We start from the raw sequence: 21,690 nt of genomic DNA, 5'->3' as shown, positions 1-21,690 counted from the left end.
CTGGCTGAGCCACCCAGGCACCCCTCCTCTTATGTTTTAATGCTTTATGTGATCCTTGGGATAGAGATATACCTTCCTCCCCTCCCCACCCAATTCCTAATATATCTGATAGCTTTGGTACTACTGTTTATTCTGGTTTAATTTTAATTTTAATTTTAATTTTAGTTTACTTATTTATTTTTGAGACAGAGAGAGAGCAAGCATGGAAGGGGCAGAGAGAGAAGGAAAGAGAATCCCAAGCAGGCTTTGCACCATCAGCATGGAGCCTGATGTGGGGTTCAAACTCACAAATTGTGATGCTTAACTGACTTGAGCCACCCAGGCACACCTGGTTTAATTTTTAATTTGGAAGCACTTTTATTTTAAAACATTTTTATTTTAAATTGTAGTAAATTTTTTTTTAAAGTAATCTCTATAGGAGCACCTGGGTGGTTCACTCGGTTGAGTGTCCGATTTCAGCTCAGGTCATGATCTCACAGTCTGCGAGTTCAAGCCCTGCGTCGGGCTCTATGCTGACAGCTCAGGGCCTGGAGCCTGCTTCTGATTCTGTGTCTCCCTCTTTTTCTGCTCTTCCCCTGCTTGCATTCTGTCTCTCTCTCTCAAAAATAGATAAACGTTAAAAAAAATTTTTAAGTAATCTCTACAGCTCCAGTGTGGGGCTTGAACTCACAGCCCTGAGATCAAGAGTTGGATACTGCCATCTCAAACATTTTTTAAGTGTGCAGTTCAGTAGTGTTAATTACGGTCACATTATGTTCAACAGATCCCCAGGACTTTATCATCTTGCAAAACTAAAACTCTATGCCCGTTGAGCAGTAACTCCCCATTTCTCCCTTTCCCCAGCCCCAGGGGCCATCATTCTAGCACTGTTTTTCTGTTAAAGCTTTGTGTGATTATGCAAATAATACTGGAAGAAACTGCCTGTTATCCTGTGGGATATCCCCCTTTCTGAATGTGTCTGCTTCCCGTGGTTTCCTTAAGCTCCTTCCTCTCTAAGTTAGCTCTAAGTATCCGAGATTTAGATTCATCTTCAACTTCTTTGGCTAGAGTACGTCATGGGGTGGGGGGTGGTTTGTGCGCTGTATTATGTTCTGTCAGGAGGCACACGGTGTTGGTTTTTCCCAAAGGCCTAGCCTTTTCAAGTCATTCTCCAGGCCACTGCACCAGTCACAGTGAGGTTTCAAAGCGTTCACCACCTCTGGATTATACAGAGGCCAGCTGTTTAGTTCCTTCTTCATTACCTCTTCTAGATTTTCTCTGCATTCCTCCTTCATCACTACAGCCTAGTTTTTAGACCCTTGAATTAAGAGGTAGTGGAGACTCTTGAGGGGTCTCAGGGTGGGCCATTTGTTGAGAACCCTGGGCCAGGGCTTCATGCTTCTTGAGGAGCCTTAACTAGAGAAAGTCAGGGAGCACAGCTTGACTAAGTCTGTTCTGATGCTTTTTTCGTACCCAAACTGGCAGCGGTGACAGCATGGCATCGCTCACCCTGCCTGTCACCCCTGAACTATTTGGAACACACAGAAGATGTATAAGCCACAGCTTCCATATTTTACAAACTCGAGCTCACTGAGATGGTGCGTATCTCAGCCTGTTATTTTGGTTTTCAGCTTGCTGCTGTCCTTGTGGGCTTCCGAGGATAATGCTTTCCTGCTTCCCTGCTTTTCCCATGCAGTTCCTGACATCTGATAGGGCACTACTCTTTTATTTGGGCTAATTTTTTAAATTTCGAAACACTCATGTTTTAAGCATTTTTTTTGTGATTATGCACGTAATGCATATTCCTTGAAGATTATAAAAATTTTTTAATGTTTTTATTTATTTTTGAGACAGAGATACAGAGCATAAGCAGGGGAGGGGCAGAGAGAGATGGAGACACAGAATCTGAAGCAGGCTCCAGGCTCTGAGCTGTCAGCACAGAGCCCAATGCAGGGCTCAAACTCCTAGACTGTGAGATCATGACCTGAGCTGAAATCAGACGCTTAACTGACTGAGCCACCCAGGCGCCCTTATTCCTTGAAGATTATAAAATAACATGTTTTTCTTTGAATACCTGTATCTCTCTCTCCCAGATATACTTGCTGCTAAAAGGGATAGAAAATTGTCCAGATATTTTTTCCTATGCATAGATCTATATAGATTTTTACATTAAAATATTTTTATGAAGTAGAATCATATCAGCGCTGTATTGGAGGTTGTAATCTTTATTCTAATATACCACGAACATCTTCCCATATCCATAAGTATGCCCCTAACTTTTGTTTTTTAGGACTGCCTCATACTTGGTTACGTAGATGTATCCTGATTTACTTCACTAGCCTTCTAAGGTTGTAAACTGGGGTTGCTTGTAATCTGTCTCTGTGTGCACATTACTGCTATAGTTACACTTCCCTGCTATCTCTTGGACCTTAGCATTTCCCTTATCAGTCTGCTCTATTGTCTTTGCATATAGTCATATTTCCTAAGAGGGAGTTCCCAGCAGAGGAATTTTTGGGCCAAAAGGTATGTGTATCTTGAAGGTTTTAGAAACATTCCTGGCCTCATCCCAGCAAGGTCTGAAAGTTGTGATTTTTTTCTCTAGGGAACTACTCTCTTCCACACCCCTTTTCTCCTTGAAGAATTTTCACTATGAACCCATCTAATAATAGGAGTGAGGTCAGAGCTGGAAAGAGTCACAGGCAAAGTAGCTTGACCAGGGGAGGGGCAGAGAGAATCCCAGGCAGGCTCCATGCTGTCTATGCAGAGCCTGAGTGGGCTTGATCCCACAAACCATGAGATCATGACCTGAGCTGAAATCAAGAGCTGGACACAACCGACTGAGCCACCCAGACACCTCTTGACATAGTTTTTTTTTTTTTAAGTTATTTATTTATTTAAGTTATCTCTACACCCAATATTTGGCTCTAACTGACAACCCGAGATCAAGAATCATATGCTCCTCCAACTATGCCAGCCAGGTGCCCCTTAACATAGTTTTATTAGGTTTACTTTCCTCATTAAACAAATAATATGAAGCATATTTTTTTTTTTTTTTTTTTTTTTTTTTTTAATTTTTTTTTCAACGTTTTTTATTTATTTTTGGGACAGAGAGAGACAGAGCATGAAGGGGGGGAGGGGCAGAGAGAGAGGGAGACACAGAATCGGAAACAGGCTCCAGGCTCCGAGCCATCAGCCCAGAGCCTGACGTGGGGCTCGAACTCACGGACCGCGAGATCGTGACCTGGCTGAAGTCGGACGCTTAACCGACTGCGCCACCCAGGCGCCCCAATAATATGAAGCATATTAAAGAACATGTTGGAAAACAAGGCTAATCAATTTCCTGAGTCCCAGAATCTCAACAAGTACAAGCCCAGAAATGTAGTCCTGTTCACAGGTAGAAGAGCTCTTGGCAGAGGAGAGAGTGTGGGCTTTGGAGCCAGGCTGACCCACACCAAATCTTGCCCCTTCTTGGAAGCTGACTGATTAAACCTTGTTTCCTTAGGAAATGGGGTAACAGTGCTTCCCCCTGGAACTGTCCAAAGGCCTGGGGCTCATCTGTGTAAAAGAGCCCAATGGTGTCTGGTGAATAGTAGATACTCAGCTACCAGTAGCTGCTGTTACATAATGCTTTGTTTTCATGTAGTTTTCACTTACTTTTTAAGGTTTTCTTAGTGACAGCAAACTACAGAATCGTAAACCAGATTTAAACATTGAAACACATTTTATCATTTAGTAAAACGATTCTCTATACAAAGAAGTTTATCTTTGGGTGAAGGTTTCTCAGAACATGTTGCAAATCTGAAGTTCTCATTTCATAATCACATTTTCAAAAAATGGCTAATTATATAAAGGTTTGATTCAGAGAACATGAAGCATTGTATTTATACTTTTCTTAGATTTCAAAGAAGTGATATTACTAGATGAGATGTGACGAACATTTCTGTGGCTCTGGAGAAAGAGCCTGATGAATTTGTGTCTGGAGGGGCAATGCCATTTGTAGCAGAGGGAGGCTGGGAGGTCCATGGGTGGGAAATAAGTGACAACCGTCCTCCCTCCTGAGTCACTGACAGGTGCTGCTTATCACTTATGCTCTGTGTCTACTTCACTGGGAGAATCTTTCACTCCAGGCAGACAAGGCCAACTGAGCAAAGTTTGTATGTGCAAAGGAATGTCTTTGCGGCACCTGGTGTAAATAAGCATTTGAACAGCTTTCCCAGTAGCTGGTGGATAACTCATTTAAAAAAAACCAACAAAAAACTCAGCCTATTTGATAAGCCAAAGTAGTGAGTCTTTGCTTACTAATGAATTTTTCCCCGTATGTTTTTTTAAATTTCTTTGTGAACAGTTGAGGCTCTGTACCTATTTAGCTGTTGGGTCTTCATGCATTTTCTTATTGATTTGCCTGAACTCACTTTTCTTTTTTTGAAGTGTGCACTTCTGAAGGGTTAATGTTTTCCATTTTAAAGTAATACTTGGCTCATTAAAGACAATTTGTATTTTGGGGTACCTGGGTGGGCCCTGTTGGTAGAGCGTCTGACTCTGTCTCAGGTCATATCTCATGGTTCCTGAGTTCAAGCCCCACACTGGGCTCGCTGCTGTCAGCAAAGAGCCTGCTTTGGATCCTCTGTCCCTCTCTCGCTGCCTCTCCCCTGCTTGCTCTCTCTCTCTCAAAAATAAATAAACATTTAAAAAAAAAAGACAATTTGTATTTCTTAGAAAGGTAGAGTTCTCCTCCCTCTGTGCACCCCCCGCCAAGCACCATGAACACCTTTTTCTTATAATTTAAAAATGATAACTAGATTCATGAAAATGGTTGCCCCTGGAGAGCAGTGGGGAAAGGTCTGGTTTTCACAGTACCTCTGCCGTTTCTACCCATGTGACTGTATTACCTATTGTAAGGTGTTTAAAGTTTTCATGGAGCTGTGCTCACTCCATGCATGCAATAGCGGATCTTATTTCCACCCAGTCCTACACCCACACCCTGCTTTTTCACCCCCTTGTCTGTTATCACTTCATTAATAGCCACACCAGAGCTTTCTGTGTGGGGCCTTCCCTGTGTTGTCTGCATGTTTGACTTAGTTCTGATTTTTCATAATTGCAAATGATACCGTAATGAGCATTTTGGTGCTTGAAATGTTTTCCCAAACTTAGGATTCTTTCCTTCAGATAGGTTTTGCCAAAGGGGAATCACTGGGTCAGGAGGGCTATGATTGTTTAAAGGTTCTTGATGCATCCAAGCTCCTTTGAAAACATTACACCAGTTTGCGCTGCTGCCTGTAATGTGTTTGTCCCACACATCCTTGTTGGCATTATGTATTAACAGCATTTTTCACTTTGCTAATTTAATAGGGGAAAGTGCATCCAATTTTTATTGCATTTATTTAGTTTTTTTTAATGTTTATTTATTTTTGAGAGACAGAGACCGCATGAGCAGGGGAGGAGCAGAGAGAGAGGGACAGACAAAATCCAAAGCAGGCCCCAGGCTCTGAGCTGTCAGCACAGAGCCCAACGTGGGACTTGAACCCACAGACCAGATCATGACCTGAGCTGAAGTCAGACACTCAAGCAACTGAGCCACCTGGGCACCCCTCATAATTTTATTTTATTTTAATGTTTATTTACTTATTTTGAGAGAGAAAGTTTATTCGAGCAGGGGAGAAGCAGAGAGGGAAAGAGAGAGAATCCCAAGCAGGCTCCATGCTGTCAGCGCAGAGCCCAGTGTGGCGCTCGAACTCATGAACTGAGATCATGACCTGAGCCAAAATTAAGAGTTGCCCACTTAACCGACTGAGCCACCCAGGCACCCCTCACTTTAAGTCTCCTTTAACTACTCTTGAATTCCCTTTGGTATATTGCATGAAGAGAAGATCAAAATTACCCATTGTAAATTGCCTCAATATCAGTTATCAGTAAATGGTTCATAGTCATATTGTTGTATAGTGCGGAATCTAGTATCTGGACCATCTACTTTCATTTGCTTGTTGCCCTATTGTATCTTAGATCTGTACTCTTCTTTATAGCCTTATAGTTGAGTTTTCTATTACTGTGCCTTAAAGTGTATTTATATGTATTTTATATGAAAAATATAGAATTGTTATTCTTCCAGATGAACACTTATGTTTATCAATTAAAAACGGCCTTTGGGTGACTAGTAAACTTATAAATAAATCAGAAAGAATTAACATTGTTTCATGTCCTTTCATGTATTCAAACTCGTGTATTGATGAGGGTTTTATACTTTTCTTCTCATCAGGTCACAGGTTTTCCTCAGCCATTCCTATAATACTGTTGCAGTTGTGGGTTTCCTTGTGTAGGGCTTTTCTTTTTTCTGTTACAGTTCTCATATAAAAAAGGAAAGCCAGCATCCCAGGAATGGGGTCACTTCGGTGTTGCCCCCATTGCATGCCTTCAAGCCAACCAAACCCCAGACTTCCAGAAGCAGTTGGGGGCCAGAGATGCTCTTGATAAGAGCCGGGGACTCTCTCCCCAGGAAATTCAGAGATGCCTAGCAGTAAGGGTAGGTGTGTGTGCGTGTGTGCGCCCACACAGAGACTTACGAATGCCACCTCAGTGGGGTCAACCGTGCCCCCACCTCGGCTTCGAATCTCTCCTCCCCCTGACGCTTGCAGTTGGGAAGCTCTGAGTTCAGTGCTGGCGCCCAGGCCATAATTAGGTCTCCTACAGGTGGGATCTTGGAGGAGGAAGGAAGTACAGGACCCACTGCCTGGCACCTCACCCACTTCAGCCTCTCAGGTAAAAAGATAGGCTTGGAATAAAGAGAAGAAGCAATCTGAGCGGCAAAGAACCTCCATGAGGCGCACCTAAGGGAGCCAGGGGGCAGGATGGGCAATGTCATGAGGAGGAAGGGGGATAACCCCAAACAAAGAACCTCCTGTTACAGAATCTTTTGATTTCTCAAGAAATCAAAATTGAGCTGGAATGCTCAATTTGTATGTGACATCTCCCAATATTTTAATGGGGACAGCTAATTTTAAAAAACCCAGCAGGAACAGAGAACCTTTGCAGGCCATGTCTGCTCCGTAGGCCCCATTTTGGCGCATCTGACTCACTAGGGGTCAGATCCTCTGCTGGTTTCTAACCCTCATGCCTTGACCAGGTAGGGACACAGAGTTGAATAGGTTGGAAGAGGCAGTCACTTGCTCAAGAGGGCCGCTAGAAACTGGTGGTGTCATAACTAAGTCAAAGTCAGGCCGTGTGACTCCCAAGCCGTGCTGTTACCGAGCCCATGGGTTTAAGGCAGTGTTTCTCGATGTGTGGTCCCTGGACCAGCAGTACCCCATTACCTGGTATAGCAGACAAGTGATGGCCCCCAAAGAGACCAGTTCCTAATCCCTGGAACCTGTAAATGTTACCTTATTTGGAAAAGGTGGCTTTTCAGATCTGATTAAGGATTTTGAGATGGAGGGATTACCTGGGTGGGCCTTAAATGTCATTAATATATCCTTATAAGGAGGCAGAATGAGATTTCACACACACACATGCACACACATGCACATGCGTGCACACAAGATTTGAAGACTGGAATGGTTCAGCCACAAGCCAAGGAACACCAGAAGCTGAGGAGGCAACAGAGGATCATCACTGAAAGCCTCCAGATGATATCCTTGCTGACATCTTGATTTGGACCCAGTGATACTGATTTTGGGTTTCTGACCTCCAGAACTCTGTGAGAAGAAATTTCTGTTGTTTTAAGCCACCAAGTTTGTGGCCATTTTTGAAAGCAGTCACGGGAAACCAGTACGCTTAGGAAAATGTTAGGAGTGAATATTCTGAGGCTCCATCCCAGATCTACGGAATCAGAAATTCTGGGAGCGGAGCCCTGCACACTGTCTTTTAACAAGCCCTCCAGGAGATTCTGTCAGAACTTAAAGTTTTGAAAACAAAGGCTGAAGCCAAGGGTTGAAAAAACAGGGACCAGGAATTTTGTGCGAACATGTTAATGGGGCCTGTGGCAGATCAGGAGGTGATCTTGACCTAAAGGCATTCGTGCATTTGTGTGATGTGCTTGGCCCCCACAGGCATATGGGCTTTCAAGTTGATCCCGAAAACCAGTATTTCTCAAACGTTAGTGCACAGTACAGAGAAAGGTAATAAGCAAAACAAGGTGGTGTGTGCTACAAGGAAAAAGAAAACAAGGTAAGAAGGCAGAGGGAGTGCCAGTTGGGAGGGCTAGTTTTAGACCAGGTGGTCTGAAGAAAGCTTTCTGAAGAGGTGGACTTATGAGAAATCAGCCATGGAACACGGGGAAGAGAGGGTTCTGGGCAGAGGGAACAGCATGAGCAAAGGGCTTGAGGTCAGGAAATAGCTTAAATGCTGGAGGAGATGGGGGAGCAGTGTTGTTACAACTTGCTAGAGGAAATACATGTGTTCTGTGAGAGGACTTCTGGAAGCCTGTGCCTGGTTCCCTGTGGACTTCACCCCGTGCACCTTCTCCCTTTGCTGGTTTTACTTTGTATCCTTTTGCTATGGTAACTCTTAGCCACGAGTATGATTATGTGCTGAGTTGAGTCCTCTTACTGAGTCACCGAACCGGGGGGTGGTCTTGGGAACCCCAAGGCATTTCCCCAAGACTAATATGTGATATGATGAACGAGCTCTGAAGTTTCGTGTGGGTGGTTAAGTCTTAGTAAGAACTGCTGGAAGTTAGTTGCCACAGAGGTGTTTCCTCACCCTCACTGTACGTGCAGGGTTTCTCTCTGGTATGGGTCCTCTGATGTACTTTAAGGGGTGAAACATGGCTGAAGGCTCTCAGACACTCCTTACACTCTTGGGTGTCTTGATGCTGTGGGTGTGCTGGTGCTTGGTCAGGGAGGAGCAGTACTGAAGGTGTCCCCGCACTGCTCATGTGTAGGGGCTCTCCCTCCAGTGTCCCCGCACTGCTCACACACGTAGGGGTTCTCCCCAGTGTGAGTTCTCTGGCGGAGGCTGAGGGAGTTGCTGTAGCTGAAAGTCTTTTCACAGTTACTGCATTTGTAGGTTTTCCTACAAATGGGTTTTCTGGTGCTTAGTGAGGAAGGACCTTTACCAGAAGGGTTTCCCACAGTCAGGGTACTTGTAGGGGTTCTCGCCTGTATGAGTTCTCTGATGGGAGATTAAGGGATGAGGCCCAGCTAAAGGCCTTTCCACATTCACTGCATCTGTAAGGTCTCTCCCAGTGTGGGTCCTCCGTGTTGGCTGGAGAGTGATGACTGGTCACTAAAGGCCTCCCCACACTCATAACAGTGACGGGGTTTCTCACCAGCATGAACTCTCTGATGGTGAATAAGGCCTGCCCTCTGGCTGCATGCATGGGGTCTCTCCTCAGTGTGGATCTTCCGTGTTATGTGAGGAAGGGCTTGGAGCTGAAGGCTCTCCACATTCAGGACACCACAGCCTTTCTTCTCTGTGAAGATGCTGAGAGATGTCACCAGGACTGGCCTCTTGGGGAGGCTGTCCTCTCTGCAGGTCTTTATGAAGTTCAGGTCCCCAGGTCCTTTGTTTTGGGGACTTTCCAGAGACGTTCTTCTTTGAAGGTGTCCCTGTTGTCAGGCCCGGTGTCCCGGTCTGAAAGAAAGTTTTCAAAACTGCAAACGCCTGTAAGATGTGAGGCAAGACACTGAAACCAAGGTGGCTGCTCCATTACCAGTTATGATGGTTAGTCTTATTTGTCAGTCCCGAGTGATTTCAGTCAAATATGAATCCGAGTGTTGCTAGAAAGCTAGTTTATAGATGTAGCTAGCACTTACAATCACTTCAGGTAGAGGAAATCATCCATGATAATGTCAGTGGGCCTCATCCAATCAATTGAAGACCTTAAGAGTAAAAGCTGAGGCTTCTTCGAGAGGAAATTCTGCTTGAAGACTGCAGCATCAGCCCCTGCCTGAGTTTCCAGCCTGCTGGGCAGCCCCAGAAACGCATGAGACATTTCGTAAAATAAATCACTCCACACACACAGCTTATGGGTTCTGTGTCTTTGGAGAACTCTGAGGCAGCGGCTCTCCGGTGAGGCTGGACGTCAGGGTCCAGGCTGGGAACAGGGGAAGCGTGCACAGATTATAATATGGTAAAGCAGGGCTGACCCACAGAGGAACGGAACGTGTCGTCCGGGAAAAGGAGAACTTGGAAAGGGCGGGCCAGGATCTGGGGGTCTCAGGAGTCCGCGTGGGCTGCAGTGAGCCCACACTACCTCGCAGCCGGGTCTCAGCGGTGCTGGATCACATGAACACGCGGTTTCAGGCAGCTGCTGTTCTTTGCTGAGTCACATTTCCAACTCTGGCACTGCTGGCCTCTTGGGTCACGTAGTTCTCTGTGTGGGGATCGTCCTGGGCATCGTAGGATGGGAAGCATCATCCCCGGCCACTTCCACGAGGCGCCGACGGCACCCTCTCAGCTGTGACAACCAAAACTATCTTCAGACCCTGCTACACTCCACCTCAGGGCAGAACTTCTCCCGGTTCGACCACTGCTGTAGTGGGCTGTGACGTGGCGTTTTAAAAAATGAAACAGAATGGAACAACAGCCTGTCGTGTATAATAAGGGTAAGTATCATTTTGTGAAATTTTCGTTTCAGTCGTATCAGATGCGGACATAGGATGTGCAGTGAGCTGGGGAGTAAAATGCACCTTTCATCAGGGTGTGGTAGAAACAAGTTTGAGGAACTGACACAGGGGCCGTCAGCCCTACCACAGGGACAAAGAGAGCCAGAGGCAGAAACAGGGCTTTAGACCGAGCTGAGATGTCCACAGTGTGTTCTCTGCGGGCACCCCTCAAGGGGACTCTGACTATTGGGCCCTTGTTGACCCTGCCAGCCCCCTCTAGCCTGTCCTCTTCCCTTCCCCCACACACCGGCACACAAGTGCTCAGCAGGTGTCGGCTACCAGTACTGGGTAACACAAGTGCGGCCAATTACAAAGCCCGATCTCTTGGCCTCAGCCATTGGCTTCAGAAAGAAAACAGGGGTGCCTGGGTGGCTCAGTCAGTTAAGCCTCCGACTGTTGGTTGCAGCTCAGGTCACGATCTCACGGTTCATGAGATCGAGCCCCGTGTCAGGCTCTGTGCTGACAGCGTGGAGCCTGCTTGGGATTCTCTCTTCCCCTTGCTCTCTCTGCCCCTCCCAGCTCATCCTCTTCCAAAATAAATAAATAAACATTTAAAAAAAGAGAGAGAAAACAGACATGGTCTGATGGCACTCAGGTCTGCGGCTTCTGCTAGAACTTCTGGGAAAGAGAGGCGCCCACCCTGCTGGGACCACTGAGCGTCATTAAAGCCTACTGCTGCCAGAAGTGGAAGGGACCAGCCTGGGAGTGGGGCTAAGAGAGGAGAAAACATAACTGAGAAACAGACAGTGAGAGCCTATGGAGGACCAAGAAAACTAAGGCCAGAAAGTAACACTTGAGCTCCTAGATCCAGCCATGCCAGAAGCCTCAGTCACCCTTAGCTTTTCCATTATGTTCATCCAGAGAGGTGGGCGCTTCAGGAGAAACAGGGTGGAAAGACCATGAACAGAGGCACTGAGTGGCTGAACCCCATCCCAACCTAGTGCTGACATTCCCGATGCCCCCTGGCTTCTATGCAGTGAGGTGGGGTCTGAGGTCACTGAAAAATCACTGCCCTTACCCAGTGAGACCAGGTTCCTGTAGTTCTCCAGCATGATGTCCCAGTACAGGGCCTCTGGCCAGGACTCAGCTGCCCCCGCCCCTCCTGGGAGAAGTCTACCACCGCATCCTGGAGAGCAATCAGCTCCTGGAATGACTAGCCCTTCACATGGTCACAGGGAAAGGGAGTCTGGAGTTGGGAGGGGAGTCAAAAGAGAAAAGTTCAGGACTCCTCACAGCATGGCTGAGGCCGCACGTGGCGGTCCAAGAGCCAGAAGAGCTCACAGACTCGTGGAACCTGGCCTTCCTATGGGGCTCTACAGGAAACTGCAATGCACTCAGAGTGACAAAGATTTACCGGGGTCGACTTACACCAGGCACCTGGGATTCAGTTGCTGGGGACCAACAAACAGGGAGGGTGGGCACTGTGGCACATGGGAAGACCCTGCAGCCAAATTGGGTGCCCCTACTCAGCCCAGCTAAGGCTGTCCCCCAACACTGGCCTCGTGTTGCTAGTATGAATGTTGCCCTCGGACTCTGCTTGATCCACTGCGGCCTTACTTTCTGCACAGCACTTGTGACCACCTGAATGACCACGCCTGCGGGTTTCTTTAATGTCTCTCACATCATACCTGGTCTCCACGCAAGCAGGGGCCTCGTCAGTCTGCATCAGAATTGCATCCCAGTGCCCGAGAGCGCCTGGCACACAGGAGGCCCGTGGATATCCGCTGACTAACGGATCGCACCCACCGGCACACTGCTGCCTGGGCCGGGTGTGCTCTGTGTCCAACTTGCAGCCACGTCCTGTCTTTCAGATCCCAGGGGCCCTTCCAGGGAAGACCAGAGACGGCCGGCTTACCGGGGGCCTTGCAGTCATAAGCCCAGAACATCGACCGACTTACCAGGGGCATCGCAGTCGCAAGCCCAGAACCATGCCCTGCTCTTCAGAGACCCTCTCCTGGTGGAGAAGGAAAGAGCGGTGAGTGACGGGGCCCTGGTGGGCCATGCTGCCAGCCCCTCCTCTGGGACCCAGAAGGGCCACCTCCCTTTCTGGGGTTGGAGGAATGGGTAAATGGCCACTGTTCCCTGCAGCCTGATCCAAGCTGAGAACTGGAAGTGTGGAACCAGGGTTCTGGGTTTGAATCCCATCTGTGACCCACTAGCTATATGACCTCTCTCTGAGACTCAGTGTCCTTGTCTGGGAAATGGGGATAGGAATGGGATGTACCTGTAGGACGTGGCAGGCATACCATGAGCTAGTGAATGCAGATGGTGTTACTGGCCCTGGGTTCTTCACCTTCCCTGTAGCCACACCCTTGGCCACCTATCTGCTGTGGCCTCTCACTAAGCGCGGTGCGTCCCCCGCCTCTTGGCTTTGGTCTGGCCTCCTAACCTGTGTTGGCCAGCGGTGGTCCTCCCGTTCCTCCAGCATCCCGACCTCGTTCCTGCCATAGGGCCTCTGTCCTTGCCCTTCCCCCTGCCTAGAACCTTCTTCCTCCAGCTTCTCCTCCAGCATATGATTATCCCTCAGGGCTGAGCCCAGACGGCCCTCCTGGAGGGGGTCTCTAACTGCCCCAGTGGCCCAGCCCTAAGTCGCTGTGCCCTGTGCCCTCTGGTGTTTTCTTCAGAGCACTCATAAGTGACGGCGTTGTTTTACGACCGTCCCTGGCCTGTGTTCCGCACGGGAATGGAAGGTCCGTCGCATGCACCACCCACGAGTAGAACTCCACAAGCGCCCCCAGAACCTCAGACACAAGGGCGATGAGCATGGACTCACATGGGTGTGACCACAGGTTTAGAGACCCCCGTGCCGTTGTGCACGATCACAAACACACACACACACACCACTTCCGCAGGCAGGTATGTGTCAGCCCTGTCCACGCGGACATCCGACAGGCGGGGGTGCGTCCCTCCCACACAGAATCGCTCAGGACTACGTCCCCACCGCACGAACCCCCAACTCAGCCATGGCAAACCTCTACCCTCTACATACCACACTCTACCCTCGTTGTGCACGCGCTCACATGCCCGCTTGTGATCTGCCCTCATGTGCGCACACACACACCTGCACTCGCCTGCCCGTGATCTGCCCTCACGCGTGCTCTCTCTCACACACACACACACACACACCTGCACTCGCACGCCCGTGATCTACCCTGACGCGCGTGTACACACACGCACACGCACTCACCCGCCTGCCTGTGATCCGCCCTCACACGCTCACGCACATGCACGCGCGCACACACACACCTGCATTCGCACACCCTCCTGTGTTCCGGCCTCACGCGCACATGCACACACACACACCTGCACTCATATGCACACCTGTGATCTGCCCTCGCGCGCGCACACACAAACGGACTCGCCTGCCCACCTATGATCCGCCCTCACGCGTGTGCACGCACAAAGACCTGCACTCGCTCACCCGCCACGCGCACCACACGCTGACACGCACAGCCACAGGCTCAGCACCCGCGCTGCTCTGACCCCGCCGCACCGCCTGACCCCCTCGGAAGCGGAAGTGCGCCAGCCCCCCCCCCCCCCTCCCGCGCGCGGAACGCTCTGGGAAATGTAGTCCCGAGTCTTGCGCACAGGCGCACTTCCTTGTGGCGTGGCGGCTGCGTCCTCCGCGGAGTAAACTCCCCTTGTCTCAGAACCAAGTATGATAAGGGATGGGAAGGGCCGTGCTACTCAGAGGTGGTTTAGAAAGGTCTTTTGAAAGAGATGACAAATATGAAGCAGCAGCAATGCCCCAATGTAGGGAAGGGTTTTCTGAACTGAGGAAAGAGCAGGTGCAAAGGCCCTGAGGCAGGGAAAGGATTGACGTGTTTGAAGAACTGAAATAACACCAGCATAGCTTGGATAAAAGATGCAGGGGAGGGCGCAGGGAAGGAAACTGGAGAGGTGGATGGGGTTCCGCACATGGAGAGCCTAGGGCAGTGAAGGGCTGCAACAGGGATAGCACGATGTGATTCATATTCTAAACAGGAATCCATGTTTTCTGGGTGGAAGGGAGTTTGGGAAGGTAATAGTGAAGGCAGGGAGATCAGGGAGGAGGCCCGTGGGATAGTCCAGGCAGAGATGGTGTGTGCTGGGTTAGGATGGTGGTCAAGGCCTGGTGTTAAATGCATGGGTTTGAAACATACATGGAGGGACACAGTGGAGTGTGATGGGGAGAGGTGAGGGTAAGAGGGAAATCAGTAGCCTGCTAGATTTCTGCCCTGGGGATGGATGGATGGCAGTGCACTAAATGGGGTGAACACTGGGGAAGGAGCAGGAAAACTGGGGAAGGAGGAAAAATAGAGACTGCGTGTAGGTGTGTTAAGTTTCAAGGACTTGCTACGTATTCGTGCAATGTGATTTAACATGAACGTATTCATTCACGAACCAATTGTTTATTGAGTTTCTATTCTTCACTGACACCGTGTTTGGTGCTGGAGCATGCTAGCACATCTCACGAGGGTTAATTACTAACATTCGAAAATGTTACAAACCAGTTGTTACCCTATAGATTCATAGTTTGACATCAGCTGTGGTGAGGTTATTTACACCATGGAAATTAGCAAATGCTACAATTTTTTTCAGAGAGCTGGTTTTCCATCACGCTATTGGATAACACAAAGCAAGCAAATGTAATCTCTACCTTCATTCAGCTTTAATTCTCATGGGGAAATAGATTTGTAAACAAATAGCTAAACAATTCACTGACACTGCAATGCGTGTTTTGGAGAAAGGAGAGTTCTGAGAGTATAGAAGGAAAATGACCCAGCTTCGCCAGCAGGGGTGCTCAGGAAGTGATAGTTGGGCTGTGATCTGAAGGCTGAGCAGCACACTTTAATATTGGAAACCAAGATGTGTTTTATTGACGAAGTGTCAAAGTTCGATTGGCGGTGCCTTTTTCTTTCTTGGTGGAGTGTGAAATGATGGACTGTCCTCCAATTGGTGGTGGTCTGGATTCAACTGCTCTAGTTAATCTGACTAGGGAAAGGGTTGTCCCTACTGGGTTTGTGGAGCCCCATGATGCCATGCAGGTGTGGCATAAATAACTGTGGAGAGGGGACTAGAAACCATTAAGGGCTCAGGGGTCCCAGCCCCCTGACTCTAGATAACACCAGTGCAGCTCTGGCTTTTTGGTTTTTTGTGGTTCTGCTTCACATTTGTTTGTTTGGAGGAACACATATTGAACACCTAGTGTGTGCCCGACAGTACACACAGCATTGAAGAGAACAGAGCTCTGCCCTCCTGGAGGTTATATTTGGAGGGAGGGGATGGGGATTTGTGGCCAAACAAACTGAGTAAGTAGTTCAGAAGGGTGGTAAATGCAACATAGATAATAAAACAAAAGGAGGGGATTGAGAGTGACCTGGAGGTGACCTAATTTGGATGGGAGAGTTAAGGAAGACCCTTCTGAGGAGGTGGCATTGGAGCTGAGACCTACAGGATTATAGAGAGCCTGCTACCCCAAACCTGGGATACCCAAGTGACTGGATGTTTTCTGTCTCACTGAGTAGATCTCAAGTGATTATGGGAATGACATCCCATCACCGTTGCCATATTCTTTTGGCTAAAAAAATACATCACAAGTTTCTTCCACATTCAGGTAAGGGGATTATATAAGGAGGATGTGATTCATTGGTGATCACCTAAGGGTGTGTCTGCCACACCCACGTGATCACCAAAAATTTATGTAATCTGACTGGCTCATCACATGCCCCTTTTCTCTTTTTGGACAATTTATGTATCTCCCAGGGCTTATGCATTTGATCAAGAGGCTGGTATTCCCAAGTAGAAGAGGACTCTTAATCCTCAAGGATATGTTAGTAGCACAGCAAACTTCTCCTAAAACTCCCCCCCCCCACAAATGTCTCAACAAAGTAATGTTTTTGAAGTGATAGAGAGGGTTCAGTCAGTTAAGCACCCCAGTTCGGCTCAGGTCATGATCTCACGGCTTATGGGTTTGAGCCTTGCATCAGGCTCTGTGCTGACAGCTCAGAGCCTGGAGCCTACCTCAGAATCTGTGTCTCCCTTTCTCTCTGCCCTTCCCCCTCTCATGATCTGTCTCTGTCTGTCTCTCAAAAATAAATAAACGTTAAAAAATTTTTTTAAAAAGCTGCATGGATCGGAGGACTTGAGGGATACAGAGCAATGAGATAGGAGAAATCTGGTCTCAGGATGACTTTGTGGCACACAGACACCAGGATCACAGGTGTTTACATGAATGAGACAAGCACAGGTGTTTACATGAATGAGAATGAGGGCTTCTGTGGTTTTGAAGCCACTGTTAACTCGTTTTCTGCAAAAGCAACTGAGCAAAAAATCCAACTCATGCAATGCTACTAGGTAAACGTGGTAGGAAGACAAAAATGCCTTCGACATTCCCTTAGAAGGAGTCACATGAAGACTACACAGTGTATCCCTGCAAGTCCAATATGGTCTGTTTTCCTTCTGGAATCGTTGCTTCTTCTGATGAAGCCATTGGCTTGCATTTAGGACAGATACTAGATGAAGAATGTCTGCCATTAGACATTAGACTCACATTGAGTCGGCCATGCTGTGTCCTCTTGTGGAAGGGCCATGGGAACTGAGAGGATGGTTTCCTACTGGACTCGCACTCCAGGGCAAAGGGTCATTGAAGGGGCTCTTGGATGGAATGATCCCCACTGTTTATTCGCTCCCTCTAGCTCTGTCTTTCCCCGTGTACATATGGTAGCATTTTCCTAAATTAGATGCATGTTGGACATGTCTCCACCTTACCTGGACATCCACTAGGGCCCCGGAAGGGCTCAATGTCATCCAACTTGGCTGCCAAATTTTTGGCTACAGGTGTGTTCCGGGTGGTCTTTGGAGGCACTAATACCTGGACCATGACCAGGAGGAAAATTCTGGGAGGGTTTCTGGGTCCCTCCCGTGTCCACATACCAAGTTCTAAAAGGGTACCTGAAGATAAAGCTTCTTCAGGGCTCCCTTCATGTCCTTGTTCCTCAGGCTGTAGATTAGTGGATTCAGGGTGGGTGTGAGGACAGAGTAGAAGACAGCAGATACGCGCCCTTGCATCGGGGAGTAGCTGGCGGCGGGCTGCATGTAGGCAGAGCTACCGGTGCCGTAAAACAGGAGAACGGTGGCCAGGTGGGAAGAGCACGTGGAGAAGGCCTTCCAGCGGCCAGCCGTGGAATGGATCTGAAACACGGTGGCCACAATGCGGACATAGGACAGAACAGTGAGGGCAAAGCAGCTCATGATTATGCACCCACTGGCTGTGGACCCTGCCTCCTCATGGGCATCCGCGTTGGCACAGGCCAGGCGCATAAGTGGGGGGATGTCGCAGAAGAAGTGCTCAATCACGTTGGGGCCACAAAAAGACAGGGAGAAGGTGTTGGCTGTGTGGAAGGCAGAGAAAAGGAGCCCACTGCCCCAGGCCACTGCCACCAGGGAGACACAGGTCTGGGGGCTCATGATTGCTGTGTAAACTAGGGGCTTGTAGATGGCCAGACATCGATCGAAAGCCATGGAGGTGATGAGAAAACACTCCGTGGACCCAAGGCAGACAAAGGCAAAGAGCTGGGATGCACATGCACACAAGGAAATCTCCCTGGAGCCCAGCATGGTGGCCACCAGGGCCCGGGGCAAGGTGGTGGACACAGAGCAGATATCCACCAAGGAGAGGTGTTTGAGGAAGAAGTACATGGGCGTGTGCAGGCGGGCATCGTGTGTCGCGGCTGCCACAATGGTGATGTTTCCCAGAACAGTGGCCAGGTAAATGAGGAGGAAGGTGGCCGTGCTGAGCAGCTGTAACTCAGGGACAGCCGAGAAGCCCCGGAGGAGGAAGGCAGTTACTGCTGTCAGGTTGGCCATGGTCTCTCTCTGGAAAAGCTCCTGGACCACAGAGGACACCCAAGGAGCAGAGCAAGAGGGGAGAGATGAGACCAGAGCAGAGACCTAGGAGAAAAGAAGGGGGCTGAGCTCATCTGGAAAGGATGCTCAAATGTTCCTTCACGAAGCACACGTGCATTATTTGTCTTCTGGGAGGTCTCGCGTTCAAATACCTATGGAGGCCTGGCACATGCATAAGTTAGTGAACCTGGCTGAGTGCCACCAGTGGGGGTGGGGGGGGTGGGATAGGGCACTCAAATGAGACAGCTGCTCTGAGCTCTCACCAGCTTTAGTGGTGGGCCAAGCACTGCCAGATCTTCTGACATTTTTCAAGAAAATTTGTAAATGTGAAATTTCCCAAGTATTACATGTTGGCAGTGAGCCTGAACTTAAAACACTCTGCTCATCAAATGGGGCTTCTAGTTTAAGAGTTTTGGTCTTGTCATGTGTCTCTGCTTCATAACTCCATACCATCTTTAAAAAAATTTTTTTTTTAATGTTGGGGTGCCTGGGTGGCTCAGTTGGTTAAGCGGCTGACTTCAGCTCAGGTCATGATCTCACAGCTTGTGGGTTCAAGCCCCACATCTGGCTCTGTTCTGACAGCTAAGAGTCTGGAGCTTGTTTCAGATTCTGTCTCTCCCTCTCTCTCTTCCCCTCCCCAACTTGTGCTTGTTTATTTTTGAGGGAGAGAGAGAGAGAGAGAGAAAGAGAGTGAGCGAGAGAGCGAGTGGGAGACGCAGAATCTGAAGCAAGCTCCAGGCTCTGAGCTGTCAGCACAGAGTGCAACACAGGGCTTGAACTCATGAACTTCAAGATCATTACCTGAGCCGAAGTCAGATGCTTAACCGACTGAGCCACCCAGACGACCCCATAGCATCTTAATTACAGTTCCCTACCCAAGGCCTTCTAATGATCGATTTCCCCCACTAGACTGTGAGCACCCGCCCACCTGTGTGCAGGGACCACTTCTTTCTCATGTCTTTGTTCCCCAGCATCCAGCATAAGAGGTAGTGTATGGTAGGGAAGTAGAATTTAAGAATGCTTTTGTGGAGAATCTGGGTGACTCAGTCAGTTGAGCCTCCGACTTCAGCTCACGTCATGATATCACCGTTTGTGGGTTTTAGCCCTGTCTTGTCACTTCAGATCTTCTGTCTCCCCCCACCACTCTCTCTGCCCCTTTGCTGCTTGTGTGCTCCCTCAAAAATAAGTAAATCTTAAAAAAAAAAAAAAAGGAATACTTATGCAACCAGACATCCAGGGTTTGGATTCTGTGTGACCTTGGACAAATACCTTAATCTCTCTGAGCCTCAGTTTCCTCCTCTGTAGAATGGGATAATGTAGTGCTGTGAGGGTCACACGAGGTCCTGGAAGAAGAATACTTAAAACAAGATCAGGCAGGTGGCAAGCTGTCACTAAGGGTCAGCCGTTACTATTATCAGTTTCTTTGCAAGTGTGTGTTCCTTGTCTTTCTTTCCATTATTAGTGCCTGAGCTGCTGGGATTGTGTAATAAAATAGACATGAAAACGTAGTTTTAAACTTCTTCATGGAAAGTATTAGTTTTCTCACACTCCGTCAGCCCCCTGCCATTGTCACCTCCAGTGCTACAGAAGGGCAGCCCTGGGCGGCTGGGGCATAAGCACCTCACTTGTTAGGTGGAATAATGCCTGGCCCCCACAGAAAGGTCCATACCCCAATCCATGAAACCTGGGGATATGTGACCTTACATGGCAAAAGGAACTTTGTACTTAATTTTTTTTTTTCAACGTTTTTTATTTATTTTTGGGACAGAGAGAGACAGAGCATGAACGGGGGAGGGGCAGAGAGAGAGGGAGACACAGAATCGGAAACAGGCTCCAGGCTCCGAGCCATCAGCCCAGAGCCTGACGCGGGGCTCGAACTCACGGACCGCGAGATCGTGACCTGGCTGAAGTCGGACGCTTAACTGACTGCGCCACCCAGGCGCCCCAAAAGGAACTTTGCAAATGTGATGAAGTTAAGGGTTTTGAGATGTGGAGATTATCCTGGACTATCCAGTTGTTGTGGATGAATTATGTCCCACCCCCCTGAAGTCTTAACCCCCGGTTCCTCAGAATGTAACCTCATTTGGAAATAGGTCACTGTGGATGCAATTCGTTAAGATGAGGTCCTTACAAGAAGGTGATCATATGAAGACAGAGACACGTAGGGGAATAGCACGTGATGACTAAAACAGCTTGACGTGATGAAGTTACCAGCCAAGGGATGCCAGAAATGGCTGGCAACCCACCAGAAGCGAGGCAGGGGCGAGGAAAGAGCCTCTGGGTTCAAATCACAGCCCTGCCACTTGCTAGCTGTGTGGCCTTAGGTAAACTACTTAACCTCTCTGTGCTTTGGTTTCTTTATCCGTAACGTGTAGGAGTAATGGTGACCATGTGTCACCCATGCCATGGGATTATTAGTATGTGCAGAATTTTTAGAGCACCGTGTGGGGTCTTTATTACTTTGTCCAAATGGATGAGTCTGTGTTTCTCAGAACTGTGCGGTATTACCTCTTCACGGATATGGATTAGAACAGCGTAATCTGAAGCAGTGGAGGGGAGCAGAGACCCTGGATCTGAGCCATCAGCCAGCTGATGGGAGAAATGAGGCTGCCTGATGAGCGACACAGAAGTGTCGACCCTGGGGGTGTAATGAGATGTTAGGAACTGCCTCTTCACAAGAGCCTGAATCAGACCGAGTCTCCCCACCCCGTTGTCTCACAGCCTTGGCTCGCATGCCTCCACTCACAGGGAGCTCACTTTAGAGCAGCGGTTCTCAGCTGGGGATGATTGTGTTCCCCCCTCCCCCCCAGTGGACATGTGGCAATGTCTGGAGATAATTTGGGTTGTCATGCCTGGGAAAGTTGCTAGTGGCACCTAGTGGGTAGAGAGCAGGGACACTGCTGACCATCCTTCAGTGCACAGGACAGCTCCTCCCTCCATAGCAAAGAATGATCCGGCCCCAAAATGTCAATAGCACTGAGGTTGTCTCTCTGACTTAGTTTTGAGTCCCTTGTGCTACGTCAGCAGAAGGATAACTGGCATTTAAATATCACTTCCTGGGGCGCCTGGGTGGCTCAGTCGGTTAGGCATCTGACTCTTGATCTCGGCTCAGGTCATGATCTCATAGTTTGTGGGTTCGAGCCCTGCATTGGGCTCTGTGCTGATGGTGCAGAGCCTGCTTGGGATTCTGTCTCTCTCTTTTTCTCTCTGCCCTTCCCCCCCTTGT

General features: G+C 48.6%; 1 protein-coding gene across 7 annotated transcripts in view; it reads left to right on the top strand.

Annotated features, from left to right (window-relative positions):
- Nucleotides 1-21,690, top strand: part of LOC109259373 (uncharacterized) — an 87,352-nt gene that overhangs the window by 25,183 nt on the left and 40,479 nt on the right. For 5 of the 7 annotated variants that reach the window (XM_053906184.1, XM_053906181.1, XM_053906180.1 and 2 more), the window contains one exon: nucleotides 12,389-12,552. In XM_053906184.1, the coding sequence (XP_053762159.1) occupies nucleotides 12,389-12,552 (164 nt within the window). Of the gene's footprint in view, nucleotides 1-12,388; nucleotides 12,553-21,690 lie in introns of those variants that run through there. The other 2 variants (XM_053906185.1, XM_053906186.1) reach the window with 2 other exon arrangements.

This window comes from Panthera pardus, unplaced genomic scaffold, assembly GCF_024362965.1.
Source record: "Panthera pardus isolate Hobbes unplaced genomic scaffold, ASM2436296v1 HiC_scaffold_18, whole genome shotgun sequence".
Lineage (NCBI taxonomy): Eukaryota > Metazoa > Chordata > Mammalia > Carnivora > Felidae > Panthera > Panthera pardus.
Note: the sequence above shows the minus strand (reverse complement) of the source record. Positions and strands in the feature narration are given on the sequence as shown.